General features: G+C 36.2%; 1 protein-coding gene across 2 annotated transcripts in view; it reads left to right on the forward strand.

Annotated features, from left to right (window-relative positions):
• Nucleotides 1-23,863, forward strand: part of Dnajc12 (DnaJ heat shock protein family (Hsp40) member C12) — a 52,907-nt gene extending 29,044 nt beyond the window's left edge. For both annotated transcript variants that reach the window (XM_027931421.2, XM_071610725.1), the window contains 2 exons: nucleotides 16,667-16,871; nucleotides 23,454-23,863. In XM_027931421.2, the coding sequence (XP_027787222.1) occupies nucleotides 16,667-16,871; nucleotides 23,454-23,548 (300 nt within the window). In that variant the 3' untranslated portion in view covers nucleotides 23,549-23,863. The remainder of the gene's footprint in view (nucleotides 1-16,666; nucleotides 16,872-23,453) is intronic.
• The last annotated feature ends 349 nt before the right edge of the window (nucleotides 23,864-24,212 follow it).

Consider the following 24,212-nt stretch of genomic DNA (forward strand, 5'->3'; position numbering starts at 1 on the left):
GAAACTATGAGCTAAAATAAAGCCTTTAAGTTGTTTATATCAGGTATTTTGGTCATAATGTTGAAGAGCTTGTTAACACAAGACTCAATAGGCAATAGGATGGAAAAGACCAAAAAGTTGGTAGGATCTGCATTTAACTCAGTGCTTACAAAATCCTGTGAGAGGAAATTCAGAACAGAGGCAATGAATCAGAGCCAGAAGAGCCTGTGACTACATTTTTCAGTCTCTTTGCCTGTTTGTTTCAGTATATAAACTTCCTGTTATCATTTACACTTCATTTTATGAGTTCTAATAAATGTGCTTCTAAAGTTCCTCATATATTGAATTTCAAACTGCAAATTCATTTCCACCATCTTTTTTGTTCATATAAGCTTGTTCTTTTTTTAAGGCTTATACATCCATTAAAAAAGAAAAGAAAAAAAACAAAACAAAACAACAACAACAAAAAAAACAAACAGGATCCCGTTAGTCAAAGAGAACTGTAAGTTATTCTTATCACATTCTGGTGAATCATTGGACTTATTAAACCATTGTGTTACTTTTCTTCATACTATTAAAAAAACTACATATCAAAATAATCACATATTAGAATAAGAAGGGCTGGGGGTGTAACCCAGTGGTGGAGCTCATGCTTAGCATGTGCAAAGCCCTGAGTTCAATCCCCAGTACACTAATAATTAAATAAATCACTGTAATTACTCTTATGTACTTATTTTGTTCACATTGATCTTTATATTATAAAGCAATGTAATTAAAAAATTGTATTATTTTAGGCATCAATTATTATCCAGGTTCTTCTAATTGGAATACTCCTCTGACTTGAGACTTTAAATATAAAAATCACTTTACAGGCAAGTTTTTAGGGACATTTGTTAGAATTAGTCTATAAAGTGATTCACATCTCTTAAATTATAGCCCTTTAGGGTTATATTTAGATTTTTTTAGGGTTATATTTAGATTTTCTTTATAGTTTTTATTTTAAGACGATTGAAGAAAATATTTTTTATATAGAAGGCTTGTAAGACTAAGGCAAGGTCTTTCAAATAACTCGGAGAAATTAATGCAAAACTCCTAAAGTATTTAGTTAAAACCACTCTATATAAAATGTTAACTTTTTTTTCATTTCGGAATAAAATGTATAGACCTATGAATTTGTTTAAGGTGGGTTAATTATTTATGAGAAACTAACATATGCTTATTGTATATATACATAAAATAACTAGGGGAACCTTTCAAAAAAAAGTGGCTTAACTTCACTTATTCAGAACTAAGGTTCTTCTCTTTTTCACTATTTATATCCAAGGTTCCTTATTAACGCTAGCTAAGTAAACATTATTCTACTAACTCTGATTATTTTCAGTCTCTTCAGTATGAAACTCTTAACTGCAACTGAATTAGTCTCCCTTGCTATTCTAAACCCTTCTGACCTATAGATCATTTTTCTTGATAATCCATTCAACTGTCACTTAATTTTTAACAGCTGATATCAACTTAGCTGTGGATTTTTCAAAACTCTTCTCTAAATTTCCACTTTAATTATGTTGCCAAAGTCTTTCTATTTAATACTAATTTCTTGTCTCCAAATGCATTATTTCTGCTTTGAGTTTGGCTTAACCATGAACTGCTGGAGATCTTTCAGTAATTAAATTTTAGATGTTACTGGCTATGTCATTTATCTTCTCTGCAAAGATGAAGTAGAATGCTAGGCTGGCCTTTGGTTTCAGATTTATTTTTATTGATGGTACAAAAATGATGAGATGCATATCTCTCTGCTTTTAAATCAGCAGTGATTTCTTTTTTCTCTTATGATCTTTTTTGTTTGGTTGAAAGCTGGTTGTTTCTGAATTCCTTTTGTTCTTTACCTCAGTGGACTTGGAATTCCTATACTCAATTTTTATCTGATGTGGAGTTTCACTGTTGTTGTATTCATATATGAACATAGGAAAATATAGTAGAATGAATTGGACATAACTGTCCTATGTTCATATATGAATATACCAATAGTGAAGTACAACTATTAAGAATGGGATCCTAATTAGCGTAAGTTATAACCAAGTTATACTTGGTTCCATTCCCAGCTTTCCCCTCACAACCTCTTATATGTAATTTTGTATAACATTGAGGGTTTCCTTCCATTTCCATGGAATTTCCTTTCTCTCTCCCTTTCCCTCCCACCACTCGTCTCTGTTTAATGTTAATCTTTTCCTCATGCTCTTCCTCCCTGCTCAGTTCTTAGTTGCTCTCCTTAAATAAAGAAGACATTTGGCATTTGTTTTTTAGGGATTGGCTAGCTTCACTTAGCATAATCTGCTCTAATGCCATCCATTTCCCTGCAAATTCCATGATTTTGTCATTTTTTAGTGCTGCATAATACTCCATTGTGTATAAATGCCACATTTTTTTTATCCATTCATCTATTGAAGGGAATCTGGGTTGGTTCCACAGTCTAGCTATTGTGAATTTGCTGCTATGATCATTGATGTGGCAGTATCCCTATAGTACGCTCTTTTAAGGTCCTCAGGGAATAGTCCGAGAAGGGCGATAGCTGGGTCAAATGGTGGTTCCATTCCCAGCTTTCCCAGGAATCTCCATACTGCTTTCCATATTGGCTGCACCAATTTGCAGTCCCACCAGCAATGTACAAGTGTACCCTTTTCCCCACATCCTCGCCAGCACTTATTGTTGTTTGACTTCAGAATGGCTGCCAATCTTACTGGAGTGAGATGGTATCTTAGGGTGGTTTTGATTTGCATTTGTCTGACTGCTAGAGATGGTGAGTATTTTTTTCATGTACTTATTGATTGATTGTATGTCCTCCTCTGAGAAGTGTCTGTTCAGGTCCTTGGCCCATTTGTTGATTGGGTTATTTGTTATCTTATTGTTTAATTTTTTGAGTTCTTTGTATATTCTGGAAATTAGGGCTCTATCTGAAGTGTGAGGAGTAAAGATTTGTTCCCAGGATGTAGGCTCCCTATTTACTTCTCTTATTGTTTCTCTTGCTGAGAAAAAACTTTTTAGTTTAAGTAAGTCCCATTTGTTTATTCTTGTTATTAACTCTTGGGCTATGGGCGTCCTATTAAGGAATTTGGAGCCTGACCCCACAATATGTAGATCGGAGCCAACTTTTTCTTCTATCAGGCATGAGTCTCTGATTTGATATCAAGCTCTTTGATCCATTTTGAGTTGACTTTTGTGCATGGCGAGAGAAAGGGGTTCAGCTTCATTTTGTTGCATATGGATTTCCAGTTTTCCCAGCACCATTTGTTGAAGATGCTATCCTTCCTCCATTGCATGCTTTTAGCCCCTTTATAAAATATAAGAAAGTTGTAATATTGTGGATTGGTCTCTGTGTCCTCTATTCTGTACCATTGGTCCACCCGCCTGTTTTGGTACCAGTACCGTGCTGTTTTTGTTACTATTGCTCTGTAGTACAGTTTGAAATCTGGTATCGCTATACCTCCAGATTCACACTTCCTGCTTAGAATTTCTTTTGCTGTTCTGGGTCTTTTGTTTTTCCATATGAATTTCATGATTGCTTTATCTATTTCTACAAGAAATGCCGTTGGGATTTTGATTGGCATTGCATTAAACCTGTAGAGAACTTTGGGTAATATCGCCATTTTGATGATGTTAGTTCTGCCTATCCATGAACAGGGTACATTTTTCCATCTTCTAAGATCTTCTTCTATTTCTCTCTTTAGGGTTCTGTAGTTTTCATTATATAAATCTTTCACCTCTTTTGTTAAGTTGATTCCCAAGTATTTTATTTTTTTTGAGGATATTGTGAATGGAGTGGTTTTCCTCATTTCCGTTTCAGAAGTTTTGTTGCTGATATACAGGAATGCCTTTGATTTATGCGTGTTGATTTTATATCCTGCCACTTTGCTGAATTCATTTATTAACTCTAGCAGTTTCTTTGTAGACCCTTTTGGGTCTGTTAGATATATTATCATATCATCCGCAAATAGTGATAATTTAAGTTCTTCTTTTCCTATTTTTATGCCTTTAATTTCTTTTGTCTGTCTAATTGCTCTGGCTAGTATTTCAAGAACTAAATTGAATAGAAGTGGTGAGAGAGGGCATCCCTGTCTTGTTCCAGTTTTTAGAGGGAATGCCTTCAGTTTTTCTCCATTCAGGATGATGCTAGCCTGAGGCTTAGCATATATAGCTTTTACAATGTTGAGGTAAGTTCCTGTTACCCTAGTTTTTCTAGTGTTTTGAACATAAAGGGATGCTGTACTTTGTTGAATGCTTTTTCTGCATCTATCGAGATGATCATGTGGTTCTTATTTTTAAGTCTATTGATGTGGTGAATAACATTTATTGATTTCCGTATATTGAACCAGCCTTGCATCCCAGGGATGAATCCTACTTGATCATGGTGCACAATTTTTTTGATATGCTTTTGTATTCAATTCGCCAGGATTTTATTGAGAATTTTTGCATCTAAGTTCATTAGAGGTATTGGTCTGTAGTTTTCTTTCTTTGACGTGTCTTTGTCTGGTTTTGGGGTCAGGGTGATGTTGGCCTCATAGAATGAATTTGGAAGAGCTCCTTCTTTTTCTATTTCTTGAAATAGCTTGAAAAGTATTGGTATTAATTCTTCTTTGAAGGTTTTGTAAAACTCTGCTGTATACCCATCCGGTCCAGGGCTTTTCTTGGTTGGTAGTCTTTTGATGGCTTCTTCTATTTCTTCCTTTGTTATTGGTCTGTTTAAATTGTGTGTGTCTTCCTGACTCAATCTGGGCAGATAATATGACTTAAGAAATTTATCGATATCTTCACTATCTTCTATTTTATTAGAATATAGGGTTTCAAAATACTTTTCTAATTATCTTCTGTATTTCTATAGTGTCTGTTGTGATATTGCCTTTTTCATCCCGTATGTTAGTAATTTGAGTTCTCTCTCTTCTTCTCTTTGTTAGCATGGCTAAGGGTCTGTCGATCTTATTTATTTTTTAAAAGAACCAACTTTTAGTTTTATCAATTTTTTCAATGTTTTTTTTTTGCTTCAATTTCATTGATTTCCACTCTGATTTTAATTATTTCTTGTCTTCTACTACATTTCCTGTTGTTTTGCTCTTCCTTTTCTAGGGTTTTAAGATGTACTGTGAGTTGATTTATTTGTTGGTTTTTTTCTTTTTTTTGAGGAATGAACTCCAGGAAATGAATTTCCCTCTTAAAATTGTGTCCCATAGATTCCGGTATGTTGTGTCTGTATTGTCGTTTATCTCTAAGAATTTTTTTATTTCCTCCTTTATGTCTTCTTAACCCATTGATCATTCAGTAACATATTGTTCATTTTCCAGGTGATGCAGGATTTTTCCTTCCTTCTTTATCATTGATTTCCAGTTTCATTCCATTATGATCAGATATGGTGCATGGTATTATCTTCACACCTTTATATTTACTAAGAGTTGCCCTATGGCATAATATATGGTCTATCTTTGAGTAGGATCCATGTGCTGCTGAGAAGAACGTGTATCCACTTGATGATGGTTGATATATTCTATATATGTCGGTTAAGTCTAGGTTATTGATTGCATTATTGAGTTCTATAGTTTCTTTATTCAGTTTTTGTCTAGAGGATCTGTCTAATGGTGAGAGCGGTGTGTTGAAGTCACCCATAATTATTGTGTTGTGGTCTATTTGACTCTTGAACTTGAGGAGAGTTTGTTTTATGAACATTGCAGCACCATTGTTTGGTGCATACAAATTGATAATTGTTATGTCTTGTTGGTGGATGGTTCCTTTTAACAGTATATAGTGTCCTTCTTTATCCCTTTTGATTAACTTAGGTTTGAAGTTGATTTTATTTGATATGAATATGGCCACTCCTGCTTGCTTCCGAGGGCCATGTGAGTGGTATGATTTTTCCCAACCTTTCACCTTCAGCCTGTGTATGTCTTTTCCTCATATGAGTCTCCTGAAGGCAGCATATTGTTGGATTTGTTTTATTAATCCAGGTTACTAGCCTATGTCTCTTGATTGGTGAATTTAAGCCATTAACATTTAAGGTTACAATTGAAATATGGTTTGTACTTCCAGTCATGTTTATTTATTTATTTATTTTAGTTTGGCTAGTTTTTCCTCTTTGGTTATTTTTCTCCCCCTTTACTGAGATACCTCCCAATGTTAGTTTTGGGCGCTATTTTTCAATTCCTCTTCTTGTAGTATTTTGCTCAAAATGCTTTGCAGTGCTGGTTTTCTGGCTGCAAATTCTTTTAGCTTTTGTTTATCATGAAATATTTAAATTTCATTGTCAAATCTGAAGCTTAATTTTGCTGGATACAGTATTCTTGGTTGTAATCCATTATTTTTCAGCGTTTGAAATACGTTGTTCCAGGATCTTCTCGCTTTCAAAGTCTGTGATGAAAAATCAGTCGTTAACCTAATTGGTTTACCCCTGAATGTAATCTGCCTCCTTTCTCTCGTAGCTTTTAATATTCTCTCCTTGTTCTGTATGTTGGCTGTCTTCATAATTATATGTCTTGGAGTTGGTCTATTACGGTTTTGAATGTTTGGGGTCCTGTAGGTTTCCAGGATTTGGCAATCCATTCCATCTTTCATCTCTGGGAAGTTTTCTAGGATTATTTCATTTAATAGGTTGTCCATTCCTTTGGTTTGAACTTCTGTGCCTTCTTCTATCCCAATGACTCTCAAGTTTGTTTTTTTTATGACATCCCATATCTCTTGGATAGATTGCTCATGAGATTTAAGCATCCTTTCTGTGTTGACTATATTCTTTTCAAGTTGATAAACTTTGTCTTCATTATCTGATGTTCTGACTTCTACTTGATCTAGTCTATTTGTAATATTCTCGTTAGAGTTTTTAATTTGGTTTATGCATTTCTAGGATTACTGTTTTTTTTTTTTTTTAAATCTCTATCTCCTGGTAAAGCTCGTTTTTTGCAGTTTGAATTTGTTTGTTTAATTCGTTTTCAAAATATACTTTCATTGCTTGGACTTGCTGTCTCATGTTTTCTCTAATATTCCGTTCCATCTGAGTTAGGTATGCCTTGAGTTCTTTCCCTGTCCATGTTTCTGATGCTTCTAGGTCCTCCTGTAGGTTTAAGTTGTCCTGCATTGTTTGTAATCCTTTTTTCCCTTGTTTTTTCATGTTGTTCACGTTACTTTCCAGCTCTGTTTGACTGCTGTGTAACTGCTTTCTCCTATAAATTTGTTTTGGTTTTGTATATCTCTGTTGTCTCTCCTTTGTGGTGGGAGATTATGCCTAGAAATGTTGGGCTTTATTGTACTTTAAAGCTGATTCACTCAATTCATAAAAGGCTTCCAGGTTCTGTATGCATATAGTGATTTGTTGTTTGTTCTTAGGACTTTATATTTAGGTTAGGTGCTATGATGGTATGAGGGTTAGTATGTCTTGGCTACTTTAGAAGATTGCTCTACTGAAGGGGGATACTAACAGGCGATTGGATCAGGGTGTTGGTAGTAGCTAGGTATTTAGGAGCCCTATAGACAGTCTTGAAACATTCACCTATTCGCATTTAGACAATTACACGTAATGGAAGACGTAATGCTTGGGATGAAAGTTGGGGGGTAGGGAAAGGAAAGTGCTCTTAAAAAGAAAGAAGGAGAGAGAGATAGATAGATTAGAGGAGAATGAAAAGAACAATAAAACTTGAAATGGGAAAGAAAGAAAGAAGGAAAAGGGGAGAAAAGAACAGAGAGAGAAGAAAAAAAATTGAAGTCTTAGAGATCCATTTTCTTCTCTTCCAGTAGGCGGAGCTGTGCCCTCCGAGCCAAGCTTCTGCCCTCTACGTGCCGATAGCAATCCCTATAAGGCGGCTTCTGGGAGTCTCTCAATCTTGTCAGTCCAGAGCCGTTTCACTTCTCCGGCCCCTCCCCCCCTTCCTCCTGTCAGCCGGCCAGCCAGGTCCTGTTCACCAGAAGCAGTTCCCCAAAGATCTAGTTACATTTGTGGCCCCACCGTGCGTCCCATTTAAGCCCCAGTGCTGTGGTAGACTTGCGGCTAAGACCTTGGGAGTCCGCTGGTGATATGTGGGGTTGGGGATCGGGAATCCTCTCTGCTTCCCTACAGACATGCCCCAGGAGAGATCCCTGAGGTTTCCTGGCTGCTTGTATCTGGATGGGGTGGGAGTCACACACTTGCTAAAGTGGATTCCGCTGGGAAGGAATTCTGTCGGCCGGTGTCGCCGGTGACGTCACCTCTCTGCTATGTCGGGCCCTAGGCTCCTTGTCCGAGTGTCCGAAGGGAGGGGTGGGACTGGTCCGTCCCTGGTTGGCCTCAGCTCCCTGCTTGCTATTTCATGAAGGCTTGGCTAAAGATCTCTTCCTGCCAAGCTGCGTCTTGGAGGCTAGCCACCCAGTCACCGTGGCTGCGGGCGGGCGACCGCGCCACAGCGCGCGGACAGCGGCTGGCGGGTCTGGACCTCTGCGTCTCGTGGCGGGAATTCACTTGTCTGGGGCAAACTGTCACTTCCAAAAATCCTAGTAACTCCCGGCCAGTCTCTCTTCAGTGGAATTTTGCTAGGAGATTCTCCGCAGATAGAGTCTAAGTGTATATATGCGTCTTTCTGACCCCATCACTGAGGGGGTACTGAAAGCACTGCCTCTCCGCCCACCGCCATGTGTTCCTGATTCGATGTTATATATAAAAAAGACCCTGTCTCAAAATAATTTTCAAAAGTTAAAAAAATTACATAATATGTTTATATCCATGTGTATATACATACATACATAGTGTATATACACGTATTAACACTAGATGAATAAATGTTAATAGCTAAATATATATGGCTAGTTACATATATATTATACTTATGTATGGATATTTATGTCCATTAATTAATTAATTAATTAATTTTAGGAAGGAAAAGTTTATCTGGGGTTCACAGTTTCAGAGGTCTTAGTCCATAGAAGGCTGGCTCCATTTTGGGGGGTTTGAGGTCAGGCAGAACATCATGGCAAAAGTTTATGGTGGAGTAGAGTGGTTCAGAACATGATGATCAGGAAGCAGAGAGAACTCTCCTCACCAGGACAAAATATAATCCCTAAAGGCATGCCCCTGATGGCCCACCTCCTCCAGGCACACACTACCTGCCTTTAATTCTACCCAGCTAATCCCTATGAGGAGATTAATTCACTGATTGGATTAAAGCTCTCATAATCCGATTATTTCACCTCTAAACTTTCTTGAATCGTTCACACATGAGCTTTGCAGGGGGGCACTTAATATCTAACCAAAACACATACAAATGGCTACAACCACTTTAAAAACTTAATTAATTCAACTATCTGTATATCACTCAGTAGACTTTCTGTAATTTTCTTTTTGTTCTAACCCTAAAAGGTTAGGAGTGATTGATGCATGGGAGAGCCTCATCTCTTTCTGTAAATTTTTTGTAGTTGTTGAGACTGGTCTTTACTCCCAGGCTGAAGTGATCCTCCTACCTCTGCATCCTTAGTACTGGAACTATAGATATGGTCTCTCTCTCTGGTGCTGAGGATCAAACTCAGGGCTTTGTATATGTTAGGCAAACATGCTACCACTGAGCTACACCCTCAGCTCGCTAGAATATCTGTAACATTTTAATTGTTGCTTTTTCTCTGTGTGTATTTCATTTGTTTATCCTTTTACATTCGTACTCTGGAGAAATTAATAAATAATGATTATCAATTGTTCATCACCTAATAGAACATTGTCTATCCTTTTGTAGATAAACATTACCATTAGGGTTTTACGTTATAAGCTTTACTTATGCCATTCTGACAATAAAATAGTTATAACTTTAGGATTTGTATTTCAGATGACTTGCCCTGCACATATTATAGATTGTTAAATCTCATAAAATGTCTTTCCTCTGGTGGTCAATCTTGTGTTAACTGCCTTTTATTTAAGCAGGATAATCACTGTGGAAGGAAAAGCATTGATTGAGAGCAATATTTGTCCTCATACCTACAATGTCGGACAAATTCCAAGGTGTTTTTTGCAGCATAACACACAGGATCATGTCTCAGTTCTCTCCTTTGGGAGAATGCCTCAAATGAGCCATAGGTGTGACGAACTTCCACTACCCACAAGTGATAAAACTGTAACTGCTATTCCTCCTATATACCAAGTCTCTGTCACTTCACTAGCCATTTATTTCTCTTTTCCTTTTCTAGAAGTTCCTCCTGATAGTTTCATTTGTAAAAAATATTTTAAGAATTCACCTAGATCAATTAATATGTTTGAAATTTAAATGGAGATATATGGAGTTGGTTTCAAACAGGGTTGAGGGTGAGAGTTTTAGTAATCTAGACCTTTGGGACCCTGGGAACTTGAAAACAGTCTTTGTAGCTCAGAAATTTAGAGAAATTCATCTTTGTCATTCAGGATATGGATAGCTCTTTTTCTCTCTTGCTCCAAAATAGATGGCAGATTGGCTTTAGGAAGGCTGCTGGCGAATGACTGTAGTGAAGCCACAATCAAAATAAAGCTCTGAGAAAAATTCACATAAGCTGTTAAAATTGTTCCATGCCACATCAATTGTTATAAATTTTATAGAAGCTATTAGAAACACATTTTGGTGAACTGATCATTTGACAAATTGATTGCTTCTGGGAGGGCTTTTTGGGGCTTCCTGTCACCTTCACACGGACCTATTTGTCTATTGATTGTTTCTGGGTTCTCAGCTGGGTGAGGTGTCTTTGGGATGAGTCCAATTGGCCACAGACTACCAGGGAAGCTTCCTACTATGTCCACATGGCTACAGTTTCTCCAGCCAGATGGGAAACAGTGTGCAATTCAACACCTTCTGGGCCTGTTCAACAGGCAATCTGTCCTAATTGGATGTTTTCCAAAAGCAGGTCAGGAATCACCAAACAAGTAAAAAATTCACTCAAAGTGATCCAGGAAAAAAAACAAAACAATTTTGTACAGTTATTCAGCTGAGCTATGACATATCTGAGTCAATTGTTTCTTTTTTCTATTTGTCCCAGTGTTTAATGGCATGTAGGTTAAAATTTTATTTGCCAGTGTTGACCAAGGTGTAGAGTGTGAGAAAATGAGAGGGAGGGAGGGGGAAAGAAAGGGGAGGGGGAGATAGATAGTTTCATTAAGGAAAACTGGTAAACAGGTTAATTTTGAAGGCAGAATGACAACATATCAGACTAGTTTTTCATATCTCAGGACTGGTGACCTTTGCACATAGGCTTGGTTTCTGTTTTATGTTAGTTCATTCCATGCATACACTGACTCTCAGCTTTGTCCATTTAATTATTTTGCTGTACAGACTCTTCTTCTTTTACTCTTTTTAAGTCTCTATCAATTGCTTTCATTTAATATTTTTATTGATGCTCATTCTATTTAAATGAATCATTCTAGCTGGGTGCAGTGGCACACACCTATAATCCTAACATCTTGGGAGGCTAAGGCAGGAGGATCAGAAGTTTGAGGCCAGCCTCAGCAATTTAGCAAAGCCCTAAGCAACACAGCGAGACCCTATCTTAAAAAAAAAAAAAAAAAAAGCTGGGGATGTAGCTCAGTGGTGAAGCACCTCTGGGTTTAATCCCCAGTACGCACATCCCACCATAATGTTGTTATGTCCATCCAATACCCTAGTGGAGCTGAGAAATACACTTTACGTGCAGAAATGAGTGATTTGCAGGGTATCTGTTCTGATAGCCCAGGCTGCTTAGCATCACTCTTGCATTCATCCCTGATTGTACAAAAAGCACCAGAAGCACTTGTAAATGAGGTTAGATATAGTTTGGATCTTTTTTCCACATATTTATATAATTGGGATTAGCAGACACAGGGATCTGATGATAAAATATTTTAATCTATCTTACTCGTAAAGGGAAGAAGACAAGTCTCATAATACCTTTTTACTGAGGACTTTCAAATCACTTATTATAAGTGAGTCATTAAAGACCATAGGCATTTTGATTTTGAGAGAGAAACATCATGTACAGGCCACTTGGCCAACTTATGATACTTACAGATCACATTTCCAGCTGTCTGTGCCCTGAGTGCTTCAATGTCTTACTCTCTGTTTTTCAATAACCTGTCTAATATCCTTTCCCCTCTTTCAGAGGAAGCCATTGGCCGGCCTTTTCTATTCTATGCACATGAAAAAAACCAAAGCAACCCAATGACAAATCCAAAACAACCAAAGCCAAGTGACTCTTTTTTTTTTCTTTTACATTGGTTGAGGCAATTATTTCTTTAAAATAAACTTTGTTTTTGAAATCAAACCTACAGAGAAATGCATAATACCTGCATTTACAAGTTAGCACTGGTTGTGAAGTGTTTACTTGGTAACCATCCCAACACATACTTTTGGCAACCAGTGGCTTCCTCCTTTTTACAATTATAATTACATCTTAATTTTCAAATCTAGTTTTCTTCTAATTATATATATGTATATGTTCGTATATTCATATATGTATATATTATTCTCACATAAAGTTTGGAAAATGCTAAAATAAAATAAATAACCTTATAATCCTGCTATGCAGGCATAACCCCAGTTAACATTTTATTTTTATTATTTTTTTAAATAAATATTTATTATATTTTTAGGTGTAGATGGACACCACACAATGCCTTTATTTTTATGTGATGCTGAGGATTGAACCTGGGTCCCGCCTGTGCTAGGCGAGTGCTCTACCACTGAGCCACAATCCCAGCTCCAACATTTTATTTTTTTAATTAAATTTTTTTTTGTGAATGGTCAGAATGCCTTTATTTTATTTGTTTATTTTTATGTGGTGCTAAGGATTGAACCCAGTGCCTCACACATGCCAGGCAAGTGCTCTGCCACTGAGCCACAGTCCCTGCCTCCCAGTTAACCTTTAAAAAAATTTTTTTAGATGTTGGTTGACCTTTATTTTGTTCATTTATTTATATGTGGTGCTGAGAATTGAACCCAGTGCTTCACACATGCAAGGCAACTGCTCTGCCCCTGAGCCCTAACCCCAGCCCACCAGTTAACCTTTTGGTGCATTTCCTTCCATTTTTCCCCCTTTGAGTGTGAGAGTTGATTACACTGAATAATGGCAATGACTGTTCTATAAGTGGTTCTTGGATCTTGGATCTTGGCATTGATTAGTCTTGGATTGAATTTATATGGGGAAAAGAATTCAGGGTGATTCTTCCTTAGAGTTAAGAAGAGATAAGCTGAAAGTGAATAAATGACTTATTTGACTGGATTAGGACAGAAGGTTTGAATATACTTATGGTTTGAAATTGTACAGAATGATATATTGTTCTTTAATCTATCTATATATTTTATCTATATTCATATTATATGCATATGTATCTGCATATCTATTTCTGTCTATATTTGAATATATTCATCTATCGTGTGTGTGTGTGTGTGTGTGTGTGTGTGTGTGTGGTGCTGGGGATTGAACCCAGGGCCCCACACATGCTGGGCAAGTGCTCTACCACTGAACTAACATCCCTTGCCCTTCATCTATCTTGTAAAGTTGTTGAGATCATGCTATTTATGATGATTTTATCCTGTTTCATTAATATCACATCATTATCACATCATAAACTCCAAATTTATAAAAACAAATAAAAACAGAATTAAAAGACTCCAAGAAGGCATTTTACCCTTTTGCACTTACCCTTTCTTTTTGATGAGGTCATTATGGCTCCTGCTTGTAAGGCTAGTACTAGTCCTCCTGAGACAGGTGATAAGAAATTGTGGTATCTGTCAAGCCCTAATTAAAAGGTGGCTCATACTTTCCAGGAAATAAGTACACCAAGATGAAAAGAAAGATGCCTCTCATGTCAGGGGATGGGATATATGAGTAGCAGAGGAGGCAGCTCCTTCTGTGGTCTGTGGCACAGTTTTTAAATGTTATAACTTCTGAGTTTATTCAATAAGTAATGGAGGTGCACGGTGGTGCACGCCTGTAATCCCAGCCGCTCTGGTAGTAAACAAAGGTAGCATGCTAGGCCAGGAATACCTTCCTGCTATATTCAAATGATTTTTCAAGAATCAGCAAAGCTCATTATTTTGGTGTATGCTAGGGCTAATTATTTTACTTGACATATTCTTAAAATAAGAAACTTGTAATTTTTCAATTTTTTTCAGTGCCAAGGATCAATCCTTATACATATTAGGTAAATACTTTATCACTGAGCTACACTCCCAGTCCCCAAATTTAAAATATTTTAATAGGAAATGCACATGTGGGACAAAAAATGTAAAAGGTACAAAAGGACACATATAAAATACCTCTGTCTCATACTTTCATTTCTTGGTACCTGACCTAGCAAAATTTTCTATCAGAAGACTCATTTTTGATTTCTCTTCCTCAACAACTCACCAAAAGCAGCCAGAGCTATGTAGATACAATTACATAATTAAATCACTGAGCAAAGAACCACCACCAAGTATATTGAATACAATGTTAGGATATCAGGTTTCTAGGGACAGTTTTCTAGGGTTTGCTTCCTTCTGTCTAAAAGTATAAAAATTATACTGGAAGCCAATGGACAATGCCCAACACTGCTAATATATAGATCCTGATTTTTTAATTTATAAATTTAAAGTATAATAAAATTAAGATGCCATTGTTAAAAAATCAAAACAGTGTAAGAAGATATTTAATTAAAAGAATGAGTCCTCTCTTATTCCAGGCCCAGTTCTACTCCCCTCTCCTAGAAATAGCCCCCCTTGTAATTCCTTGTGCTTCCTTTCAGAAATCTTCCATGTAATGTACATAAACATTTTTACATCATCCTTTTAAGAAAACAAATGGAAATGTATTTAAGAAGTTTTTGTTATCTGAGGATAACTGGACTTGAAAAAAAATTTCACCTAAAGTAAACCCACTTAAAATTAGGATCACTATTCATAGTAAACATTGATTGAAATCCTGCTTTCTGTCATGAATTTTATTAAAAAGAGATGTATAATCCAGAATTTTAATATTTGCCAAATCTGCATTGATCATGGTTAGGTGGGAGGATCACAATAGTACATGTGGCAATAGCAGTGTCTCTTAGTACATTTCATGATGCTTCTTAGTAGAATATCTGAGATTGGGTCATTTATTCAGAATGAATTTTTATTTTGTGCAGTTCTGAAGGCTAGGAAGTTCAGGGTCCTGGGGCTTACCCTGGAGAGGGTCTGCTTGCTATATTATCCCATGGCAGAAGTAGAAGGGCAAGGGAGAATGAGAACGCAAGAGGGAGACCCACTTGCTTTCATAACAAACCTACTCATGAATGTTAATCCATTCATGAAGGTTTTGCCTAATTACCTCTTACTGGTCCCATCTCTTAACACCATTGCACTGGGGATTAAGTTACGAACATATTGCCAGGCGCAGTGGCACATGCCTGTAATCCCAGCAGTTTGGGAGTCTGCGGCAGGAGGATCCTGAGTTCAAATCCAGACCCAGCAATATAGAGAGGCCCTAAACAACTCAGTGAGACTCTGTCTCTAAATAAAATATAAAAAATGGCTGGGGATAGGGCTCAGTGGTTAAGCACCTCTGAGTTCAATCCCTGGTACAAAAAAAAAAGTTTCCATCATATGAAATTTGGAGGACACATTAAACCCTAGCAAGTAGGTATAATAATAGTAGTTACAATAGTAGTTAATTGAAACTCTGTCTTGGCTCTATTCTCTCTCTTTTAATTTTTTTAGTAAAATATACATAACATAAAATTCACCATTTTAAAGTATACAATTCTGGTGCATTAACTATGTCTACAATGTCGTTCTTCCATTGCCACTTTCTAGTTAACAAAACTTTTTCATTACTCCAAAAGGAAATCTATTAGCTTTCTATTTCCCTTTACTTCCAGCCCCTGGTAACTACTAATGTGCTTTCTCTCTATATAAGTTTGTCTATTCTGAATATTTCATATAAGTAGAATCATACAATATGTGACCTTTTTTGATCTGGCTTTCACTTAGTATGTTCTCAGAGCTCATCCACATTATAGCACATATTAGTACTTCATTCCATTTTATGAAATATATTTTATTTTGTGTGTATACCACATTTTTGTTTATCCACTCTTCAGTCGATGAACATTTGGGTTGTCTCCATCTTTTGCCTACTGTGAATAGTGCTCCTATGCACATTTGTGTACAAGTTTTTTTTTTAATATCTGTTTTCAATTATTTTGGGTATATACCTATGAATGGAATTGCTGGGTCATATAGTAATTCTGTGTTTAATTTTCTGAGGGGACACTTCATTATTATTATTTTATGATGCTGGGAATTGAACCCAGGAGTATCTACCACTGAGCTACATCCTTAGCCCTTTTTATTTTGATTTTGAGATAGTGTCTAACTAAGTTGACCAGGCTGACCTGAACTTGTGATTCTCTGTCTCAGCCTTCCCAGTAGCTGGGATTACAATCGTGTGTACACAATTGTTGTATTGAATTGTTGATTGAATCTCTCTAGTGTTGGTGGCTTTGCTGTGTATCATGATATGACTTCTCGTATTGTTACTCTTCAAACTAGCAGGAATCACTCAATTATTATTTGGGGATTAATTAATATCTGGATTAATCATGAATATTTGGTTTATTGGTCAAGTCAATTTGTTCTGTTAATTGGTACTATAATAGTAGGTCAGGTGTTAGACATATTGAACTTTAAATATAGAAAGCCATATGATATTGACTTATTTATGTGTCTGCTTTTAATTAATTTAGTCAATGCATTGGGCTGTCAAAAGTAAAAAAGACCTGATGCTGGAAGAATCTGAGCAGACTCAGATCAGCAAGACTAATAATGAAGAATGGAGTGAGCAAAGAGAAATAAAGAAAGAGGAACTGGGTTCAACCACAGAGAAAATGAAGCAAAAAGCACCCGAGTCCCTGGAGAAGTCAAACTCTCCACAAAATCCAGACTCTCCAAGTAAGTCCTATCATTATATCTTTGCAGAACATAGTAGGTCTGAAACTGGAGAGCTTGGTTTACACTGCATTTATTCTAAACCGTTTCCAATCTGTACAGTAGTTCCAAACTTAAGGATTGGTTTAGTATCTCAAAAGATACTTAGCATTGATACATAAAGTGGAAAGTACATAAATTCCTCCAAAGGAGACATTTCTCATAGTGTTTTTTGCTTTAATGAAATAACACTAGCTAACATTTATTGCATGTTTACTATGTGCAGGAACATTCTTTATATATACATATATACATATATTGCTTTATATTATCATCTCATTTAATTTTAGTTTGCATGTATTAACTTATTAATCATCACTACAAATTTGGGAGCCTTGTGCTATTATTAGTGTCTCATTTCTATGAGAGAACAAGCCCAGAGAGGTTGAGTAATTTGCTCAAGACTATACAGCTTGTATGTGAAGGGGTTTGAACCAAGGTAGATTGGCTTCAGAGTCTGTATTCCAAGGCACTGCACTATTCTGAGATGATACCTCATCTCTAAGTAGCCCTATAACCAGTACAAACCACTTATAGAGCCACTGAAGCAAGGTATTGCAGAAGTTCAACTGCTGGCTCCCAAGCTGCGGTATCTGAGTTCATAGTCTAACTCTACTACTTATTAACTGTATTTCCTGGCAAAAGAAATTTAATTTCCCTAGACCTCAATTTCCTCATCTATAAAAAGGAATTATAATAATACCTTCTCATGAAATAATGCTAGGTGAAGTTAGCCAATCCCCCCAAAACAAACGCTGAATGTTCTCTGATATAAGCTGACTGACCCATAATGGGGTAGGGAGGGGGAGCATGGGAGGAATAGATAAACTCTAGATAGGGCAGAAGGGTGGGAGGGGAAGGGAGAGGGCAGGGGGTTAGCAAGGATAGTGGAATGTGATAGACATCACTATCCAAAGTACATGTATGAAGAAATGAATTGGTGTGAACATACTTTATATACAGAGAGATGAAAAATTGTGCTCTATATGTGTAATAAGAATTGTAATGCATTCCACTGTCATGTATTTAAAAAATAAAATCAATTAAAAAAATACCTTCTCATGAAGTTACCATGGAGATTAAATGGGGAGATCTATGCACAGTGATTTGCCTATTACAGGCTTTGAGTAAATGTTAACTATTATTATTGTGTCTTTGTCTATCTAGCCATCCAACTAACTGCATTAACTATTTTAGGTATGTTATATACACACACACTGTAATTATCTCAAATCCTTATATGTTGATTCTCAGGGTTATGATGCAATATCCCATTAAAATTTGGCCTTTAAGCCAGGTGCGGTGGCACACGTCTGTAATGCCAGTGGCTTGGGAGGCTGAGGCAGAAGGACTGAGAGTTCAAAGCCAGCCTCAGCAAAAGAGAGGTGCTAAGCAACTCAGTGAGATCCTGTCTCTAAATAAAATTCAAAATGGGGCTGGGGATGTGGCTCAGTGGTCAAGTACCCCTGAGTTCAATCCAGTACCAAAAAAAAAAAAAAAAAAGCCTTTAAGCAGAAGATTCTTAAACACTCTTGAATCTTTGAATACTGACTGGTATAAAAAGAAATAATTAAATAGCTTGTGGTAAATGATAATATTTCCAGAAATAGTTACTTTAAATTTTCCTTTGGGAGAACTTTCACATTCTCTGTACTTGCTGAAATGAGGATTCTTTGAGTTTGATTCAGGTGTCTCAGCTTGTTATTAAGAGATCTCTGTAAAGTAGGCATGTTGATTGCATCAATCTCACAATTAGAAATAGTTATAACAAACTTGATCAAAGCAGAACCTGAATTTCACAAACCTGTGTTTTAAAAAAATTTTTTTAGTTGTAGATGGACACAATACCTTTACTTTTTTTATTTTTATTTTTTAAATATTTATTCTTAAGCTTAGGTGGATACAATATCTTTATTTTACATTTATGTGGTGCTGAGGATCAAACCCAGTGCCTTGTGCATGCTAGGTGAGTACTCTACCACTGAGCCACAACCCCAGCCCCAATACCTTTATTTTATTTATTTATTCTTATGTGGTGCTGAGGATGGAATCCAGGGCCTCACATGCTAGGTGAGCGCTCTACCACTGAGCCATAACCCCGGCCCACAAACCTGTGTTTTAAGCAAGCACACCACCTTCCCGGATACACATACAGAGACAAATGAGCAAATATTTTTTTCTTTCAGACCTAAAATGTTCAATTTTGTGCATCCAGAAGCCCTGGATCTTTCCATTTCAGATTCAGACTTAGACTGCATTTACCCACCAGAATGGGGTGAGGAGGTTGGACATTTCAGGAAACTCAAGCATGATGCTGAGGAACCACTTGAGTCTCTCTCAAGAATTCTAGGAAATTTTCTTTTTTTAAAAAATCAAGTAATATAAGCCTATTGTAAAAAGTTCAAAGAATCACCGATAAGTAATAACTTTGAGTTTCCCCCAGTCTGCTGATTTCCTCCGCTTCTACATCCTGAAATAACTGATGTGGATGCTCAGGCATGTCTCCTACACTGTTCTCTATGCTAATACAAGTGTATGTAAGTACATGCACTTTTATAAAATTTTTAAAAATAAAGAAGGTGTCATACCTTGTATGAGTGTTTATATTGCACAGTGTTCAGAAGTACAGACTTTGGAACTAGATCCCAGTTTCCCACTGATGAGTTGTATGACCTTGGGGAAACTGGTTAAAAACCCTCACTGTCTGAGTTTTCTTATCAATATAATGGTTGAAATATTAGTGTTTACCTTGTAAGGTTTTCTTGAGGAGTGATAAATTTAATATATGTAAAGTATTTAGAATAGTGCCAAGCACTTGATAAGTGCCATTTTTAGTGTTAGCTCTTATAGCTAACACTAAAAATGGCACTTATCATTATGGGACTTTTTCTTAGATCCTTATGTCCCTAATGGATTTGCTCTTCTTAACAGCTGATAATATTCCATGGTGTAGATATATCATAATTTACTCATAACAAATTATGAGGACAGTTTTGATGTCCTCATATTGTGAAGTATATATTCTTACTGTGGTTGAAGAGCAAAATGGAGGGGATAAGGATCATTGTTCTGAGAAGTTGTTGTTGAAGAAGAATGATGAAATTCTGCCAAAGGCTGCATTTATCAGTATTTTCTTTTTTTTTCTTAATTTCTTTCAGTTGTTGATAGACCTTTATTTCATTTATTTACTTACATGTGATGCTGAGACTTGAACCCAGTGCCTCACACATGCTAGGCAAGTGCTCTACACTGAGCCACAACCCCAGCCCTATCAGTATTTTCTTTTTATTTTAAATATTTTTAGATAATTTTTTAATATTTATTTTTTTAGTTTTCAGCAGACACAACATCTTTGTTTGTACGTGGAGCTGAGTATCAAACCCGGGCCGCACACATGCCAGGCGAGCGCGCTACCGCTTGAGCCACATCCCCAGCCCCAGTATTTTCTTAATCTCTTATTGGTTTAAGAGATTATTGGTTCTTCAGAGCCTTGGAGTTGGAGTTTTATGTATAAAAGTGTAGTTGTATGATTATTTATAATTTCATTATGCTGCAGTGTAAATTTTTATAATATCAGCATTTAAGAAATTATTATATCAGCTTTATCAAACCTTAAGTGGCTTCTCATATATTACTTTTCAGCATGTTTGTTAATATCTGCAAGCAGTGCTTGATATTTACCTTTAAGTTTTCCTTATGATGCTTATTCCATGATGAACAGCCACCAATAGTCCCCATTGCATTCTGACTCTTCATGCATTAGACCATGTATAAGTTGTATAAGACAATTTCACTTTTTCTTTTAAAATTTGCCGTGCATATGTTTTTTGATAATTACAATTCTAAAATCAAATAGTTTCGTGTAACATTCTGGAATGATAACAAAAAAATTCAATGCAGATGCTGTTCGCATGTCACCATATCCCTGGGTACCTACCTGCTCAGGCATTGCCAACACTATGCTCTCTACCACAAATACTGACACCACCAGAGGACTTTCCCTAGCAATGGAGCCTGCCTGGCAGCAAATGAGCAAGTAATAAGTGCCAGGGAATCAACACCCTTTGGATGTAGCCATCAGGCAATGGATGGGAGTGGGAGGCTGAGTTCCTCAGCTCCTTTACACTTCATTTGGAATAACTCTAAGGGTTTTTATATTGTTTCCTGGGATTCCCCAGTGGGATCAGCTCTGGTCATTTAGGGCAATAACTTGTTTGATAATGTTTACAGTTTTGGTTCCCTTTCCCATTTCCTTTCCAAGGTGTCCTGGAATCAATTCCCACATTATTAACTTTGGTTTGAATTCCTGCCTGCGTGTCATTTCTAGGGGAACCTAAACCTGAAGCTATGTCTTTCTAAAACTACAAAAATGATACTTGTTTACTGTAGAAGAAAATATGGTCAAACAAAGAGAAAAAAATAGTAACTTGTAATCTTGTCACCCAGAAAATATCTATAAGAGTTTGCTTTATTTTCATTTATATTTATATACCTAAAACTAATAAGATAATGCTATGTATATTTTGTGAGTTTTTTGTGAGTTATAGGTTGTCAGAAATAATTTCCTTTTTGCTTTTTCCTCAAATGGAAAGTCTTTGGATTTTTAAAAAGTCTTTTGATTCTAATTTGTTATGTATGACAGCAGAATGCATTACAATTCATATTACATATATAGAGCACAATTTTTCACATCTCTGGTTGCATATTCACACCATTCATGTCTTCATACAAGTACTTAGGAAATGATATCTGGGTTTATTTTTGTAAGATAATTGTTTTAAAAGTACACACAAATCCTCTTTTCCTGATATAAACACTGTAAACTATTCTGTGTATATTTTTTTCCTGACTCAATATTTTAAAATATCAACAGAACTATATTTGACACATTATTCTGTAAACTGCTTTTTTTTTTTTTTTTTTTTTAAATTGGTACTACCAGGTCCTCATGCATGCTAGGCAAGTGTTCTACAATCAAGCCTCATTGCAGGCCCTATTTTTAAAATTTTGAGACAGGATCTCACTAGGTTTTTCAACTTGGATGCGAACCTGTGATCCTCTTGCTTAGCCTCCTGAGTCACTGGGATTACAGGTGTGCCACCAATGCCTGGCTTGTAAACTGTTTTTTTTTTTTTTAATTTATTAGCAATAAACATAAAAAAGGCACAAAAGCATACTTTTTATTGAGGAAAAATAAGAAAGTCCAGATAAATTTAGATATTATAAAAATGAAAATTACATCTATTCTAACTATTCAGGGAGAAATACTGATAATATTTGGTGTTAGCATTTCCCTTTTAGAGTTTTAAAAAATTTCACATTAATACCTATGTAAATAATGAATTTGAAAATGAGATCATCTCATATAAATTGTTTTCTAATTATCTGTCACTTACAAATATTCCACGAGAATTTGTTTATGATAATAAATATTTTAAACAATTGTCAGGGTTGGGGTTATAGCTCATTGGTAGAACTCATGCTTAGCATGTGTAAGACCCTGGTTCAAAAAAATTGTTAATGACTATATTAAAGCCTTTTAATCAACTTTCTATTGGTGAAGATTTTGAATGCTTCTTGAATTAAAAAAAAAATTATAGGGCTTGGATGTAGCTTAGTGGTATAACACTTGCCTAGCATGTGTATGCCCTGGGTTCAAATGCTAGTACAGGAAAAAAAGTATAAATGGTATCATCATAAATATTCTTATATTTTAGCCCTTGGGGATATCCATTATTATTTCCTTAGGATGTAGAATTTTTAGAAATAGAATTATTGGGCAAATAGTTTATACATCTTAACAAGTCTGATAAATAATGACAAATTGCCTTCCTGAAGATTTTTGTTTGTTGGTAACAGGGATTGAACTCAGAGGTACTTGACCACTGAGCCACATCCCCAGCCCTTTTTTGTATTTTATTTATAGACAGGGTCTCACTGAGTTGCTTAGCACTTCACTATTGCTGAGGCTGGTTTGGAACTGGCGATTCTCCTGTCTCAGCCTCCGGAGCCGATGGGATTACAGGCGTGCACCACCATGCCTGGCCTTCCTGAGGAGTTTTATCAATTTATACTTCTTCCAGTAGAGAAGGACAATGACCTTTTCTTTAGTTTTCAACAATGTTGTTTATTGAAATTAAAAAAAAATCTCATTACCCTCGAATTCAATTGCTTATATTTCCAGGGATACTTTACCATTGACCTTTCACTTTTTGAAAAGTTTTTGAAAGTTGTGTGAAATTTGTTTAATCTTTGTAAGTGACTTGTTTAAATTCCCATTACTGGAGAGGATAATTATTAATCATTTAAACATGTGAGGTCGTCAGACATGTATGTTATAATTCCTGTTCATAAGAATTTCAAAGTCTGCTTAAGTTAATCTGCTTCTGTAAAATATTAATGACTCATACTGACTACTTACCCTACATATGTTGCATTGAAATCTTATCTCCTTGCTGTTTATTTACCATTATAGATAAATGGTCTTTACCTTTTTCTTTTCCTATCTCACTCTGATTTTAACTATTGCTTTTCTCTCTTCGAAAGGTTTTTCAGATGTGAACTCTTGGCATCTTCGTTTCCGCTGGTCGGGGGATGCTCCCTCAGAACTCCTGAGGAAGTTCAGAAACTATGAAATATGAAATGCCCTTGCTCCATAGAAGAGGGAGAGCAGGATGTTGCCTGTACTGCCAACATGCAGTCTTCACTCACATCTTAACAATGTCATGTTTATGAATCACTTATGACTGACTGATTCCTCTGTCTTTGAACCCATTCTCACAATGTGTTTTGTTATTGTTGTTGTTTGTGTTTTTTTGGTGCAGGTGATTGAACCCATGGTCTAGGGGACTGAACCCACTCTTTACCACTGTGCTATATCCCCAGATACAAAATGTGTTCAGTGAGAAATTTTTAGAAGACTAATTTATTTCAAAATTTGAATAAATTAAGGCTCTTAGATCCAAGTAGGTTGTATTATTATGTGTTCTTCTTTTAATACTATTTATAGAATTCTATTTGAAAATCAATCTCAGTATTTAAATATTTCATTGATATACCATGATCTCTATTAGTGCTGGATGTACAAAAAATGTTTTCTCTTTTTTTGGGGGGGGTACCAGGGATTTAACTCAGGAGCACTAGACCACTGAGCCATATCCCCAGACCTCTTTTGTATTTTATTAGAGACAGGGTCTCACTGAATTGTTCAGTGCCTCGCTTTTTGCTGAGGCTGGCTTTGAACTTGCGATTCTCCTGTCTCAGCCTCCTGAGTCAATGGGATTATAGGCGTGCATCACTGTGCCC

The sequence above is a fragment of the Marmota flaviventris genome, chromosome 4 (assembly GCF_047511675.1).
Source record: "Marmota flaviventris isolate mMarFla1 chromosome 4, mMarFla1.hap1, whole genome shotgun sequence".
Lineage (NCBI taxonomy): Eukaryota > Metazoa > Chordata > Mammalia > Rodentia > Sciuridae > Marmota > Marmota flaviventris.